The following is an 18157-nucleotide window of genomic DNA, read 5'->3' on the forward strand; positions in this document are numbered from 1 at the left end:
TATCATCCATTTGCTCATGTACATGTTATTACAAAAGTGCAAATCTACATTGTAATATGCAGTGCTGTAATTTGGACTGAAATTTGACTCATACCTTATCAAATGTATACAGAGTTATAGTACAGCAATGCTATTTTTAGACAGATTTGACCCACACAGGATTTTTTCAAGTAGCAAAGGAAAGGCAACTACTACAGATTTTGGTGGTGTATCCACCAATGAAGAAGGGAGACAACTCTTGCAGTATTGGAGAATATTTACTGAACATAGTTTTAGATAAACTGGGTATAGTTTGATTTATCTTCTGATGAATGATCTTACAAGTCTAATTAAACTCGTTATAATCATACACACTTGGCTAAACATAGGTACTAAAAATGAATAGTATTGTGTTTTGTGGGTATAAGAATATCACTGAAATAGAGGAATGACACTGGAAATGTCAGGATTTTTAAATGATTGTAGTTTTTTTCCTCTTTTGTTTTTGTTTTAGATATTTCTGTCGAAAATTTCATTAAAAGAAAGAACTTCTTGTCCTGCTTATGTTATGTTTTAATCTTTAACTTAGTAAGCAGTTTAATGGAAATATTTTTTAGTGTAAATAGTGACAACTTCTAGTCTAGGTGTCAAGATATTGTAACAGAATGAAGAGGGGATGAATACAGATTCTAGATATTTTGTAATGGCTGCTAAGAAAGCTACAAAGGATCTGACTACCTGAAATACATCAGTTAAAATACAAAAAAAAAATAAATATCCTGGATAGATAGATGGCAATGGATGGAAAAGAACAAATAAAACAAGATAGATGTATACACTGTACATTATAACGCGTTAATATTTATTAGCTCTTAACAGAAACAAATAACAAATATCAATACCATAATTCAAGAGAATGATGGGGGTGCATTTAACAGAAGGCCATATGCATATTGATTTCAAAGATGAAGACTGATGTAATTTCCATTCATCAGGGGTCATATTGACTATCAAACCTCTGCTGGTGTTTGGTTGCCCCCTGTACATTTGTGTTAGAACATTTGTGAACGTTGCATGAAAATCAAAGAACAAATTGAGAAGCCTGGAACTAAAGTGACAAAATTTAAAATCTACAATCATGGACAGACTTAATTAAGTCCCAGGTGTAGCTAAGAAATGTAGCCAGTATGAAGTTATAGTTATCCTAACTGGTAGCCCCATTATCATATCTTAATACTGACATTTCTTGTCAACAGACAATTCATTTTGAAGAAGTACATACTTAATTTTTTAGAATCAAATTTTAACACAGTATCACTTTCTTTAGATATATAGATACTAAGTGTACATAGGTTTTACTCTGACAAAGAAGAATTTTACGAGATAACAGTCAGTGCTGAAATAAAAATATTACTTTTAAAGGTTGAAACATTTACAGTTCAATTTTTTTCTTTAAAACAATATTTTTGTAGTTGATAATTCCAGTATTCATCTCATCTATATCTAAGTTGCTTAATTAACAGTGCCTGAATCTTACAACATTTGAGGGACGATTGTTCCATTTATTGACAGTTCGTTGTGTAAGTGAAAATTTTCTAATATCTAATCTCAAAAAGTTTTTTTCATAAATCTTTAAGTCGCGTCCCTGATTTGAAAGATGTCTGTCACTTCACAATCATATTTCCTGTGCAGCATTTGTCAATCTCCCCATATGCTAGTATTGGGAGTATAAGTTTCTGTAATCTCTGAATAGGATAAGTCTTTTTTTCAGTATCAGGCATGTGAGTGGTATTTTTTGAAAAAGTCTGAAAAGTAATACGAGCGCCGAAGGCGCGAGTGGGGGGGAGAGTATGAGAGGGGGGGTTTACCCCCCCTCTCATAGGGGGGTCCGGGGGGCCTCCCCCGGAAAATTTTTGAAAATTTAGACTGCCAGGGATGCATTTCTAGCCACTTAAGGGGTATACCATCAGATATTTTGGCATGCATTTCTTGCCATAAACGTCCTTCACACTATCTCGTTCTATTATATCTTTCCGGTGACTCATATTGCCTTAAGTCCTTTTAAAACATAACATTATCATGTCAAGGTCGATATGTAACATACGGGCACTTTAAATCAGTGTGTACTTGATGCTTTGACTACCTACGTTGATCCAAGCGTTTCTACGATCTACTTCAGGCAAGTATAAACTGCAAAACGAAAACGGACACCACAAATCCGGATTTTTTTACCGACGAAAAAAATCGGAAAAATATTTCTAAAAATCGGATTTTTTTGTTAAAAAATCGGAAATCCGCCAATTGGCGGAAATTTCACATGCCTGCTGTATAACACAATGATACATTTTGCTAATAAATACAATCAATACGTTATAAATATTCCTGCTTTGACAATTATTACTTTATAAATCTACCTAGATCTACTCACAAATGGTTTTGATTGTGTCACAAAATGTTTACACTGATGACGTATTAGCTTCAGTCTTTCTTATGTAGCTACAAGCAATTGTTCATGCATTTCAGTATCTATTTGATGTATATATATATATATAATACAACATGTGTCCCAGTTAAGATTCATAGGTGGAACTGGTTTTTTCTTTTTTCTTGTGTTTTTACAAACCACACTGGACTCCTCAAAACTAGAAATTACCCTCCTGTTTTTCCCAATTCCTTTTAGTTTTACATAAGATTGACAATTCCTAAAAAAAATAGTCCATGCTCTCAGAACCCAGTATTTTCCCCAAATGTGCTATACATTGAAAAGTTAGTAAGAAAGTTCTAAAAGAACAGCTATAAAATTACTGGTATTGTGATGAACTGCTATGCTACTGGCATTCATCATGCTATGAATGTATGATTCGTTCTTGGTTTGGCTAGTTCATATCTTAACAAATAATTCAAAATTAAAAAAAAAAAAAAAATGATGTCATGAGCACAGCTGCTAAAGCAATATTTCCATACCAAAGTGACCATCACAAAAAATGTAACCATGGAAATCTTAATACTAGAATGATTTTCAAATCCAGATGTTGCTGTGGAGGTAATTTCATTTCATAATGATATCAGTCTAAATCCAGGATATGAGATTGCCAGATAATAAAAGTGTACAAACAGGTAAGTGAAGAAAGCCATAACATGAGATAATACACTCTGTGATAAGTACGTGTATATGAAGAATTAACATTTGTTATATAAAGAACTTTGTCATTTCATCAGTTTGCTCATACGACTGTTCACATCTGTAATCCGTATGTTAGCTTTGTCCACAGATGTTGTAAGCGTGTCCAGTTTCTCATTCTGGACACCTGTCTCCTGCTGGACAGATATCGCCAGTGACCGCAGGTCAGATAGAGTTTGCTGTATTTCTTGTACCTCTCCATCACTCACTACTTGGTGAGAAAGCTGCTGAAGTTGCTCACCGTGGTTGTCATGATCGGTCAGACTTTGACTGTAAGAAGTTTGCACTGGTGGTATTGATGAGGGTGACCCTTTTCTTGACAACAAATCACCTGAAAACATGATGCAAAACTTTAATATTCCTGTTTATATAATAAAATAATTATTGACATTTTTAAAATCCAATCTATCAGCAGAACTTTTTATTAAGAGTTTATGAGCAGCACAACTAATGGCAGTTTAAAGCTATATTTATTGAACATAGTTACATAACCATATTATAGTTAATTAATTACATTAATTTTGAAATTAAACAAATAATGCAGTTTATGACCTGGTTATTATCACACAATGATATCTGAAGCAGAAAATATATAAGTTGATGTCCATGTACCCATTTTTAACCTGTCTACTCTTATGAATTTCTTAGGAGAATTTCCCTCCCTAAATTTCACTTCATATTCCTGCATATCTATTAAATTCCACCAATGATGCTGAACATAATACTAAAGGCCTTTTATAAGTCCTCATCTTTTCATTCTGACCAAGAACATATTTACCTCTCTTAAGTTCAAAATGTTTTGGATCTGTCGTTTTAATATGACCACAATCATCTGGTTTCTGTCTCACAAATCCACTTGTTATGTATTCAACTTTGCTCCTCAACTTTTTGTCAAAAAATTCCAAGAACCCAAGTAACGACGTACAAACAACTCCAAAGTTCAAGTCTGGCTGTCCGATCAGAAACTGTGTCACAACTATCTCACATGGTGATAATACCCTTACACGAGAGACATCACTCCATTTAAAGTGATGAATCAGTTTCTGTTTATCACTTAGAATAAACAGTCCTTCTGGAGCAATACGTAATAATCCCAGTTTTTGTGTTGTCATTTTATTAATTACCATTTTGGTATATAGAATCTCGTATTGAGATATCTCGGGAATGTCTCTATCACGTACAATCACCGGGTCAACCTTTTGGTATACTGCTGGAATATTCCATTTTCCTACCCAGGCTTCCATTCCTAACATTAAATTCTCTGCTACATCTAGGTCGTTATGGATGTCGGCCATAGTAGTAAGAGTGGAGTCTATCTGTCCACCTTGCGATGACAATATCTGTGCAGAGGCACAAAGTGTCTGATGGGAATCATGCACAACTTTCAACAGCTTACGTCCCATTTCTGTTCCCTTGGATGTTGACCCTTGACCCTTGTTTTCCAAATTTTCTTTTTCAGAAAAAACTAAATTTGACATGAGAAAATACTGTATCACATTAAAAACATCCTCCCTGTTTGGAAGTGACGATAACCAATATTTCTGTCCATCTTTCTTAATTATAACTATTGCACCAAATATAATACCAGTTGTTGTTTTCTTTACATCTCCAAAATCACCATACTTGCAGCCCACGTTGAACGGGGAGTTTTTATCTTGAAAAAACATGCCCTCGATGGTGACAGACAGTGTTCCTGTCAACCATTTTCTAGTTTGATCTTCATAAAACTGAACCTCCCATTCCCTTACATGCAGTTGTCCAAAATCAGTCATCTTTTCCGTGTTTACTTGGAGTTTTTGCTGTCTAAAGAAGAGACAGTACACATGCATATATATATCATAAACTAAAACACAAAAAACGTATTTATGATATAAATATGATTTAACTGATATTGAATCATTGGCTAGTTCTAATATCCAAGAACAAATTCATACAAACCGAAAGCAATAAGTTGATAGTCATCATATTCACATTTTACAGTAGGTGTAAAACAGTACATGTACAATATATTGGTTATGTGATATTGGATCCTTGACTAACTGCTTGTAATGTCATGCTACGTACGTAGTAAATATCAACTTACACAGTATTAGGCAATTGTTCTCTTTTACATTGTATATCTCTTTAAAGTCCTGAAAGCAGGAAGATACGACATCTATTTATATATTATCAGGCAGCTGAAATGTATTGAAAACTCTTATTTATCTAAAATCTTTACTTCTCCCTTCGTTTCCTACTTTCGATTTAATTACCAAGTGTCTATTGGAGAGTAACTTCCCTTGCCGGAAACTCATGAGAGTACGTCACTCATTGGCCAATCGATTTTAATAAAAGTCAATTCCATTGGTTGGATCCCGCGGTATTTGTTGCCTTAGCATCGCTCGTGATTGACGAGCTGAGGCAAGTTACTGCTACTGTTTTCTATTGTGGCACCTTCTGATGATGGTTATCTGATAGGTCGTAGGAAACCTGGTTGTCTCAACGGGTAAGTGGTATTTATTTTTTACTCTTGAGTTCACTTATGTCAACGATGTAACGCAATCTCTCAAAGTCAGCTCAAAGTCGATATATTACACTCTGTCAATGTGATATTTTGATTGTTCTTATCAGCTGTCATACACGTGATTCCTGATGGTCATTTGGTTGTCTGCAACAGTTTCGCTCGAACTTTGTTTGAAGAACGTGAATAAACTGCACCGGTAGTTCATTCGGATTAAAGATGTAATCACTGGGTTTTTCAACATTATTTGACGGAAAGATTAGCAGATTATTTATAAACGGATTAATTTGTTAGTTCGTGCTTTCTGACTCGAAGTCATAAATTTACTGGTGTCAGTTTTAAGCATGCGAACTGATTTGTGTGGAGATGATGATTGTACATCTGTCTTTATTCATTCCAGAGGAAGTAAAATAAATAAGTTATATTTTTATCTGAAGATAGAGTAGTTACTTGAAAAAAATGAAGAGATTTAAAAGTCAATAGAAAGTGGACAGATATGAGTGTAGTGTTTACCGCCATCTAATGTCACACATTGTTTTCTTTTTTTTTTGTGAGACTTACCAAATTTGACACTTGAGCAGAATCAACATTTTGACACAAGAATTAATGTGGCAATTTCATTTATATTGTCAATTAGTAGATTAAAATACATTTCCTTTACAATTAAGAATTAAAAAAAAAATGAATTTGTCAATAATTTCACATAATAATTGAAGAATGACTTAAATGTAACAGATTTAGGCAATATAAATTATTTTTGGAAAAAAAAAAAAAAAATATATATATATATATATATACAGATGTATTCTTCATAAGGAATCTTAAGATACAAAGCTTAACAGAGGTGAAAAAATTGAAGTTGTGTATAATGTACATAAGTGCATACATATGTTTGTTTGATTTAGAGGTATAACTCAGAAAATTGTACCAGGAAAAATATGTAAAAACTTTAGGCTGTACTGGATGTACTCAAAAGGGTTATAAATTATAACACTTAAATTTATACATCTTTGTTAAACCATTTAAATCTTCTGAATGACTTTAAATGCAGTATAAAAAATGAATAAATACATAACGGTATGATTGTTTTTGTGAACAAAAACACTTATAGTCAGACAGACTTCAATCATAGGCCAAACAGACTAAGGTCAAGTGAATGAATCTGTTTCTTATTGCCACATGATTAGATATATAAATATAGGTATTGGTACTTTATCAAGAAATCCTAAATTAATGTGAATGTGAAAGTCACTTTTCCTGTTCTATCAGCTGTTAGGTATAGATCGATCAAGGCTATACTGTAGTTGAAGAATTTATGGTATATCAAACCTGAATAAGCTATGTTACATGTGTTATCAATGATTTACATTAGGCATGTGGAGAAGATTATAAGGTTCAGGCCATAGTTTGTGTGGAGTTTGGAGATTTAAGACTGAAGGACCTGTTTGTTCGCTGTCCAAATAGTGCCTTTTACAATCTTTATTATAGTACTGGTGTGACTCAAGGATTTACAATTTGTTTATTGAAGATCCTTGACTTTTTTAGGATCAGAAGATTAAACATCCCAAAAATATGACATTATATAAATACACACAGCATTGCCAAGTAAATCTAACATTTGCCACATTTAAGGTTGCCAGTATCACATGTTCAAAATAGTGATATATCAACCCTGTAATTGTCCATATCGTGATGTCATCCTGCTTAAAGCATGAAATATGTTAGAAACACCTGATGTTTCTTCACTTTTGATCAATAGTTAAAAACTATAAATTCAATTCTTGGATCTATTGTAATCAAAATAAAGCTCAAACGTAACAGAACATCATCTTAATATTTACAAATGTGATGAATATAGAATGGAATTGATTATAAGGTCATTGTCCTTGTTGACCCTTTAGAACACCCTACTACCCTTGATTTTGAAAGCTATGACCAGATATTATTTGACAACAGGTTTGTGTCATGTTGTGATGTTCAGATAATGAAATCATATTAAAATGATGAGGCATTTAAAATTACCACTAACACAGTAGGTGTTTATCTCAGGTTAGAAATATTTACTAGATTTTATAGTGAAAAACTAACACATCCTCCCCTCAACCCCTCCTCCCCTCAATCAAAAAAAGAGGACACTTCCGTAATTTAAACATAATGAAATGCATTTTTTCCAATAATTTTTGTGAAATAAAGACAGTTTCAAAACTTGTACTTGCATGTGATTTATGTAATTAGGCAAAGAGTAAACACGTATTGAATTTAAAAGGACTTAATATTTTCAACATCATTACCATTATTTAGTGAGTGAAGACGAAAATGTACAGTTCCCTTAACATAGACATTAAGATGAAAAATTCACCATTGCAAATTGGTTTGCTTGGAGAATGTTTTTTTTACTGGTGCCAAATTCTGCTGCATGGTTATACCAGACGAAGTGTTTTATTGGGCCTTTAAAATCAGACATCTTTGTAGGACTAAATATTTGGGTTTTTTTTTTTCAAAAAAGAAGAAAAAGAAAGAAATACTCCCAAGACTATTGTTTTGTGAATAAATATACTTACACATGATATAAGTGTGTGGACAATTTTGTTGTCTTCTACAACAAGAAATTCAGTGCCTAATAATCTGTTGAATGACCTTGACTAGGAAATAATTGAGCAAACCAGTGGTGTTTTTTGTTTACTTTTCATGTAAAGTCAGTGTAGGTGCAGTCTTTAAAACAGACTGGTTAACATTGACAGAGAGAAAGGAATACTTGTGTGTAGATATGTATATCAATATCTATCAGATTCCTCTGATTTTGGAATGATGAACACTTGAGTCAAGAGAAAATTTCCAATTGACCAATTTCCCATTCCTGGGTTTCAATAGGTCTTTGATAGTGAAACCAGTATATCAACAGCTGTAGACAACTTGACCGGTTTCCCTGTTTGAAGTAGAGCTGGATGGCTGTGATCAGATGATCATGCGATCAAGTGCCTGCCTCCATGCTTACAGAACTATTGAGTTGGACATTGTGGAGCTGGCGGTGATATATTACACAGAAAACTTATTTGCAGTCAACATTTTGAATAGACATTTGTCACATTATGAGTGTTGTGAGGAGTTTAAAGTTCCTATAACTAAGTACAACGTATAGATGTCTGCTATTGATTTCCGTCTCTATATAAAACGGTCCTAATGAAATTTGTCGCATGGAGTGGTTTTGTGTAAGGCAGAGATTGGAACTCTTTATTGAATATATAAAGATCTAAACAGGATAGATATATGGTAAGTCTGATTTCTTTTCTGTGAGGGTATATTTTACTGTAAATGTCTTAATTTATGATAACTGTAGTCAGTATGTAAATGAGATTTTTGGTAAGACATACACTTCAGTATCCATCCTTTTTATCCAGTCACTTGATATGATCAGTCCAACAATAATTAGTTCATTTGTTTTCTGATGAAAATATGTATTAGAGTATGGTAATAATTGATTGAACACAGATACATGTATCATTAAAATTCTGAAATTTAAGTCTGACATGAAATAAGCCAGTTACTGATGGACTGTGATACAGTCAGCACAATGAATAGATCATCTATGGAGAATCACAAGAAAATAATTAACAGGGATTCAGAAATATTTTCTATTTCAAAAGACAATATACATATAAGTTGTAATAGGATATGCATTGTGTTGTTCAATATTTCAATTATTGCCTAAAAAAATGATCTGTTTCTGCTAATGGCTGACCCTATATATAGCTACCCTACAGTCTACCAGGAAGTCTTGAGAAATCTCCAAGGAAGAAATATTTCAGGCATGACTCCTTCTCAATGCCTTAAATTAATCTATTTACTAAATAAGATCATGTGACTGCTGTTTCCAATTTAGTGGAAATAAATATTGTGTTTTAGGTCCATAACACTCCATGGTAATCTAAAATCGGGTTTGCTATTAATGATTGTTCAAATTTGTACTAAACGGAATGATTGACTACAAACTGTGTTGATTCCGATAATTCCTGAGTTTTAATTATTGGATATATATAATACCTATAACTTTTAGTATACATATAAAAATGATAAACTCTCCTGGATTGATATTAAAAACTTAAATCACAGGTACATAATTTGATATCACTTGCTTTGGCAGTCACATATAATGTACATCATCACTATGGTAACATTAAAACATTGCTGTCTAATACTGAAGTTGCTTATCAATATCTCCATTTTATTTCATGGTCACATTAAAATGTAATGCCAAATAATTCTCGGTATCGATACATTTTATTGATTTCCATTCAAGTATAAGAGTAGTGAAGAGATTCCTAATAAACATGGCAAAGCAAATATGTGCTGAAATAGAATATTTACATAGTGTATGTTAGTATGTAGTTAGAATATCTCGTCTCACAAATTTGAGGCTTCCATTTAAATCTGGAGTGTCTGAAGTTCTGACCTGAAGTGTTTAACTTTATAAGCCTTCTAGAATATTTTGATCTGTAGAAGCATGACTACTTCTTGTTAAATCCTGTTATGTTGTGTGGCTCACATGAGTTTAGTAGTAAAGCTAGGTTCTTGGATGTTTTCTGGAATAATACTGTTTTTGGTGTGTTGGTAACACAGAAGGTAGTTAATTCAGGACCAATATACAATACAGTACTATAAAACCTATACTTTCATGCTTATTCAGTATCACATATAGTGTTTCATGTAAAATTACTCATGATGTTTACCCAAGTTTGAAAGTTATTTTAGTCTACTGTGTTTAGAAGTTTATTTATCGAAAGAAAGAAAAAGACTCGCATGTATAGCGCCTTTGTCTCACTGGAAAACATATTGTTTGTAAGTTGTAAAGTTGGAAGAGGGTAATTAACAGTTGAGAGAATTGAATGTAGTTTCATTTCTGTCTACCAGTCATATTCTCACAATTATAATTATTCCCTATTTTGATTGCCTGCTGTATAACTCACCTGCCTTACTTAGGTCTGTACAGGTTGATTTCCTACTTAAGTGAGCTTTAATGCTGTAGGCGAAGTAATTATGACTGATACAGTAATTTTTGGGACTTAAATATATGAGTCCTGGACTCATGCTTCTCCAGCGGACTCACTCAGATTTTTGAGAAGCCGCTGTATTTCTTTGCATCTGTACTCATCAATATTTTAGAGATGGTAATCTGATCTCATCAGAAGAAATCTTACAAAAGTTACTGCTGATAAAATCAGAGTAGAAACATTGTTGCTAAGAATACCAGGGCCTTGTAGTCAATGGTCATTCCCTTTGACGGGTCACTCCTTGGACAGCAGCTGTCTGGCCCAGATATATTGATCTCTGTATAGATGGCTAATTTATACTTTATAAACGATTACATGTTAAAGACCTAACTATTTCACTCAATCAATACCGATGCCACACTGGCACTTAATGAGAGTTTGTTGTTATTTTATCCTTTTACATCCAGTAACAGGTAATTATTATATGTCTGGAACCTTTTTTGACTCCATGTATTTTACCTCACATGATCAGGGGTCATTACTGTTCTTGTTATGGTATTACTGGTCTAGCCTACAGTCACAAAATGTTTTATAAAGAATTAAACAACTGGAATTTGTTGTACTTTTAACTATATATTATAGTACTGTATAACATATAAAACATTTGGTATTTGTTATTAGTTGTGCATGTTTTAGTCCTAAACTTATGTTACCAAATACTGGTTGCACCCATTATTGTGGAAAATGGATTCAATATAATTTTTTTTGTGGTAGAAGTAATCTTTACCCTAGAAATATTAATTTAGATAGCATTTTTGTAAACTGCCATTTGTAAAAAATATGATTGTTCGAATTTACTGTGAGAACATGTTTTCTTGTCTGAAATACTGTATCCATTTTCATGATATTTTCAAAATAAAAGAATAAAGATAGCTCTGATCAATATTTTTCAGCAAACTGGTTATCAATGCAAAGGAGATTATTCCAATTTTTAAAACAAAACATGTTCATGTTAATATTTCATGTTTTTCAGTATATTGTTGTTTTTCTGTAACATACCTGACAGTGTATGCATGGTCAAGTTCCATTACAAAGTGCCTGTAATGAAGGGTATTGATTTAGATACAATTTCACAAATGTTACAGATATTTAATTTGCTTCAGATAACATTGTAGGCATCAACCGAATTGAAATTATTTAATTTCAGAAGCGTATCATTCCATATGCAAAAACACTGTTATATATGCATTGTGCAGAAAAAAGAGAGAAAGGGGATGGGGGATGAAAAAACCCAGAGAGAAAGTTCATCAAGATGACTGTATACCAGGCCTTTAGTTAGAACCATAAAGCTAAAAGTCCTAGGTTCACCTCCTGGTGGAGGCATTAAAAATACATTCCTTATTTGGGGATTGTTATTTTGAATTGAAATCTCCACATATCATTTGTGGTATTGATTGACAACTGAAAATCACCTTTAATGCCAGTGGGATGAAGTAGTCGTTACAGAATAAGAGAAAATGAAAATACCACAAAAACAGTAACCATCATATCAACTACAAGATGATAGAAAATGTTACAGGTTTTTTTTTTCTGTCTAAGCTGCTTTGTGCTAGAACATATTTGAAAACATAATGAAATTTCAAATTGAATTGAAATGAAAAAAAATCCAAAAACCCCAAGAAAACATAACAAATCAGCCATCATAAAAAATGTAGCTTAGACCACCACAAAACAAGAAAGGCACATAGAGTGGTCGTTGAAAACCTGTCACATGTACACAATGTTTCTGCCAATATTCAAAATGAGTGATTGCCAAACAGCTAGAGATATTCATGTCCTATAACAATCAGTAATTTTGGGTGATCCTATTTAAAACTGGTTGTGATATATGTGTGCTAATGATTGCTAAAATCCAGGAGTGTCCTGTTTGACTCTCTACCAAGACTTTGCCCTGGACCCAATGAGGGCCTAGTAGATGGCCCCCAGACTTACAGACGATTATTTTGCTATGCATCATTTTTTTTTCCGATGTGTCCCAGAATTTACCCAAACAAGGTTAGAGTTTCACTCTTAAACAACAAAAAACAAATCAAATGCCATATGTTACAGTAGAAAATGGCCTGAAAAATGCTTGAATTACCATGTTGAGATGCTGATGCCTTTTTGTGTGTCCATTAACGCCTCAATAGACTTGGATCAGAAGAAAAAGATGACAATGTAGGGGTAAAGCTCTTGCTTGTGTTTATAAGATTGTGATTATACTCAGCTCCCTGCAAGAAGTTAGGGGAAAGGCCATATTGACTCCCTGTTTTTAAATCTGTCGTTACTGACTCTTGTACATGTGTGCAAAATTCTAGTTCAAACAACTCCTAAACTGGTGATGGTCCAATTTCAACAAAGTGTCTTATGTCACTGCTTCGTACTTTAGCGTTAGAGTGAAAAGCAAATATAAACATGTGTAATTTATTCAATGTTGCAGTTAGGTTAATGACTGAAAATGAGAACTTACGTCTCTTAAAGTAAGAGAAAGGAAACACTCAATTTACATGCAAAAGATAAACCTGATGTATATTTTTCCATCAAGTATTTTATTGCTTTAAAAGATGTGATGAATTTCAATTAAGTGAACTCTCATGGGAAATTGAAAAGATAGAATGTATTTCCATGTTTGATGGAGGAATATGCCAAAGCTGCAATATTTGCTGCAGTCTATGCAAAACGTAAACTAGGCCCAGTATTCATCTACCAGCCATGGCCATCTTCGTGTCAATGTTTCGCGTGTGATACGGTGGGTGATCGTTGTGCGTATCCAAATGGTTGAGTTCTTCAGATGAATAATTAATTGATACTCTTCTCCCTTGCCAGATTTATTTTGATCTAACTACAGACGTATGTTCTGTATTTAGCCCTGATTACTTGCCCAGGTAAGAATCAATCAGGTAGCACAGGTGTGGCGATGTGTCCCTAGCTGTCTACCATAATTTATTCGATAAGGACAGCTTCCTACCCTTATACACAGTTAAGGCTTGATTAAAGAAAGAAGAATCATTTTCATTAAAGCTTTAGTATATATCAGTACATACAAAAAACAATTGATTATCATGGTTGTCATAGTTACAGAAATATTGAAATCTTATTAATGTTCTGATATGCCTACTTTTTATGACTAAGTATTTTGATATTTCTGTATGATCAGGCAATATTAAATAATATTTCTGCAATGTATGTACTTCCTGACCTGTTCTAGATAATTCGAAAGACTTTTATGTTGAATCTTCTAGTTGTACATAATCTAGTGTAAATATATGTACTAGTTGTACAGAACCTGGTGTCTACATGTGATGAAACTACAGTTGTACAGAGCCTGGTGTCTGTATGATGCAACTACCGTTGTACACTGCCTGGTGTCTGTATGATGTAACTACAGTTGTACACCGTCTGGTGTCTGTATGATGTAACTACAGTTGTACAGAGCCTGGTGTCTGTATGATGTAACTACAGTTGTACAGAGCCTGGTGTCTGTATGATGTAACTACAGTTATACAGAGCCTGGTGTCTGTATGATGTAACTACAGTTGTACAGAGCCTGGTGTCTGTATGATGTAACTACAGTTGTACACTGCCTGGTGTCTGTATGATGTAACTACAGTTGTACACCGTCTGGTGTCTGTATGATGTAACTACAGTTGTACAGACCCTGATGTCTACATTTGATGAAACTACAGTTGCACAGAGCCTGGTGTCTATGTGTGATGTATACTAATTGAAGAGGCAGACATCTATGGATTGATTACACCAGCTAATTAGAAAAAAACGTTTTTCCCAGAAAGTAGACAAAGTTAACCATCACTGACCAGACAAGGGTGTTGGCTATAGCAAGATATGGACAGCCTCTCTAGCCAGCGGCCTTGTGTACTCTTATGATATCTCCTAATAATGCCAGGTATGCTACTTGGTATTGTTTGGTATTTATATGCACATGTTCTTGCTTTACCATAGTATGATAAATCAAATCTCTTCGACTCTAACTTTTATCAACTTTTGTCGTTCTGCTTTAATATTAAAACACCATACCATATGATATTGACCAAGTTTTCAGGGAGAAGATTGCTTGCTAACTTCAGCCATGCAATATTTTGTGTTAACATACATACAACACAACCCTAGTACTTGTATGCTGGAAAAAAATAAAAGAATGAGTTAATCCCATATGAAAGGATTTCTTTGGGAAAATCTGTAACAGGACATTACATTACAAAATGACAATCATTTTCATTAGATTGTTGAGAGCTGTGTGGGCACTCCTTCTGATGTGACATTATAATACAAAATGATAGTCCTATTAATTAGAATGTTGAGGGCTATTTGGACACTCCCTGTTATGTAACATTACAATATAAGATGACAACCATATCAATTAGATTTTTGTGTGATGTCATTTGATTTGATTTACCTGTGTTCTACTGAGCCAGTACTGTAATATTATGAAAAATCAGCTATGATCTTGCCAATGTTTATGTGGATTAAAACTTCATGACAGACAAATATCATAAATCATAATGTTTGGTTTGCTAGTCAGTATATTGTCAGTCTTTTTGTATCGGTTGTTTTGTCAGTCTTTTCTTTAGGGAACTGGAATCTTCAGCTTACCTGTTGTCTGTCTGTCTGTCAGCTTTTCATACAGATCGCTACAAGTCATAAACGAATTGCAGGATTTTGATTAAATTTGGTAAGAAGCGTCAATTGGGAAAGCGGACCAAATTTAGTATAAGTTGGGGGTTTCTGCCCCAAGGGGCAAAATCCTACTCCTGAAGGAATAATTGGATTTTGCCTAAATTTAGTCTGAAGCATTATTGGATGAAGGGGAATCAATTTTGTGCCCAGTAGAGGTTACAGAGCAAATTTTTAAAAATCCTACTCCTCCTGTATGAATGAATGGGTATTTCCCACATTTAGTCTGGAGTATTCTTGGGTGAAGCAGAAGTAGTTGTTTATAACAGTGGATTCTGAACCCCTTGGGTTGGAGGGGTGAGAGCCAATTGGGAAAACAGAGCAAATTCCTAAAAATCCTACTTCTCCTATTGGGATGTTATTGCACAAATTTGGTCAGAAGTATTTTGATTGAGGGGAACAAAGATTGTGTAAGGATATTGCTTCTTAGTTCTAAGGAACCTAAGGGACATGGTCCAAAAGAGGAAATTTTGCAAGTCATTTAAAATCTTGCTCCTTCTATAAGAATAAATGGACATTGCCCAAATTTAGTGTATAAATAGTGCATCCCTGTCCATAATTGGGAAATGTAAGTTTTTAAAAGTCCTTTCATACAAGAATATTGTCCCAAGTTTGGTTTGAAGCAATTTTCATGAATGGTGAATGTGATCTCTAACCACAAGTGTGGAACCCAATTGGGAAATTATATCAGAAATTGTTTGTCAAATTCAAAAATTTTCATTTAATGACTGATAGTTAAATTAACCATATGAGCCATGCAGTCCCCTTGTGTCTCTTATCTATTTAAATATCAACATTTTTAGGACTAAAAGAGGATGTGTATCGAAATATATGCTTTGACCTTAGGGAGCTTGTTATACGATAATGTAAGTTTTAATTCAGTGATTCCAACCAGAAATTGTTCTTTTCTGTTTTTGGGTACAAATACCAAAAATAGCTTGTGCCAGAATGTATGTAAGGTAGATATAGAAATTCAGTCGTTGCATTGTGTATTGATTAACTTTTTGTGTTAAAATACATGTATATATTCTTTTTTTAAAAAGTTTTTTTCTACTTTGTACAATGCATATCTTTTTGTGTATGAAAAAAAAGGTAGAGACCAATATTAAGAGCATGTTGTGTAACCTCCAGGTAATCAAAGTATGTTCAGGACCAAAATTTCATGTATGGACAGAGGTCCTTTAAAATCGATTCCAAGATTTACCATTTTAATACAAAGACATTTTTTGGCACCAAAATTGAATTATAATACTAGTTAATTTCCTTGATATTTTTTAATCCACAAAATCAATTGGTAATGAAAAAACAGTTTTCACAGAAAAATTTTAAAATTTGATTCCCATAAAAATACACTTGATTTTACAATTTAGTAAATTGTAAAAACCTATGGCTTTTTCCATTAATGTAGATATTCAATATAAGGAACATTAATAAATTTTGACAAGTTGGTGTGTTTATGCCTCTTTCATGTACACAATAGCTTTGATTGTAAAACTGAATTCCTGGTGCGGTGATATTCTCTGGTGAAATATATATCTTAATAATCTTTGTTTCTCCTTTATGTTTTGGAAAAATTCACTGAAAAATTGCTAAAACAAAAAGAGACTTTCTAAATCACATGTGGCATGCACAAAGATATAATAAGTTAATTATTTTGTGCTTGGAGATGGTGTAATAAGGATGGCATAACGCATCACAGACAGGCTTGAGCAATTAAAAGCAGAGAGGGCAATCGTCTAATAGACTTATTGATCACACCTTGGTAGCACTATAGCTACAGGCTTCAGGTACAGCCTCATGCAACCTCACACATACATGTGATTATGAGGTGCCAGTAGGTTGGGTTTGATGTGTTCATTGGGTTGAAGGGATAAGATCAAATGTTTAGATTAAGTTTGGTTTGGTTTATATTGCTCAACGTCCTTATAACAGCTAGGGTCATTTAAGGACGGCCTCTAAGTGTAAGTGAGTAGAGTGCATGTGTTGGATTGTTTGTGTTTTTGGGAGGTTGTTGTCTTTTGATAGTGCAGAACTGAAGCTGCCATTATTGCACTATTATTATAAAGGATACTGCCCAAGGCCTCCAGTAGGACACTATGACCAGTCATATAGTATACTGACAATGGAGCAAACCTGTTGTTTACTCTGCCACAATGCTGAATGTTAAGTAAGGAATAGTAACTACCATTTCTAAAGTCACGGTCTGGGAAGAGAACCCAAAGCCTTCTTCACAGGAGCAAGCGCTCAACTAAATGTCATGAGTGAGGCAAGGGAGAGGAGTTTGATGGGATAATTGGGGGTAGGGGATATGATCAAATGTTGTAATTCAGTTTAGTTTGACGGTATAATTGGAATGGGGGTATATGATCTGGTGTTGTGATTAAGTTGGGTTTGATAGGATTATTGGAGTTGGGGATATGAGATTTGATTAAGTTGATTTTTGCAGGATGGGGGTTGGGAGAGGAAGATATTGAAGGTTGCTGTAAATATAAGTTAAGCTTGGTGAGACATCAGTATAAGCATACCTATGCAAAGAATATTCTAACTGAACTTTTAAGAATCAGAATATATACAAATCACAAGAGTCACTGACTTCATAAAGTTATTTTTCTATTTCCTATGTGTATGAGTGTATGATAATTGGGTTTCTGAAGATGTTCTCCAGGTGTGCTGTGTAATGATTAGCCTATACTGTGTTAAGTCTTGTCCTAGAGGTCTGCAGTCATTAGGTATATACATACAAATGTAGCATTAGAAAAATGAAAACTTTTTATATCA

At 33.7% G+C, this 18157-nt stretch overlaps 1 protein-coding gene across 2 annotated transcripts; it reads right to left on the bottom strand.

Annotated features, from left to right (window-relative positions):
* Positions 1 to 2303: 2303 nt before the first annotated feature.
* LOC132559875 (synaptosomal-associated protein 47-like) lies at positions 2304 to 5374 on the bottom strand. 2 transcript variants are annotated; one of them, XM_060224506.1, is made up of 3 exons: positions 5244 to 5374; positions 3939 to 4959; positions 2304 to 3491 (listed from the first exon to the last, which is right to left on the bottom strand). In XM_060224506.1, the coding sequence occupies exons 2-3, from the start codon at positions 4930 to 4932 to the stop codon at positions 3187 to 3189; spliced, it is 1299 nt and encodes a 432-aa protein (XP_060080489.1). In that variant the 5' UTR covers positions 4933 to 4959; positions 5244 to 5374; the 3' UTR covers positions 2304 to 3186. The 2 variants fall into 2 exon arrangements, with proteins under 2 accessions (XP_060080489.1, XP_060080488.1); XM_060224505.1 differs by having other exon boundaries at positions 3939 to 4963.
* Between the last annotated feature and the right edge of the window lie 12783 nt (positions 5375 to 18157).

Source organism: Ylistrum balloti, unplaced genomic scaffold (assembly GCF_031769215.1).
Source record: "Ylistrum balloti isolate Yb309-2 unplaced genomic scaffold, AGI_CSIRO_Ybal_v1 Utg370988, whole genome shotgun sequence".
Lineage (NCBI taxonomy): Eukaryota > Metazoa > Mollusca > Bivalvia > Pectinida > Pectinidae > Ylistrum > Ylistrum balloti.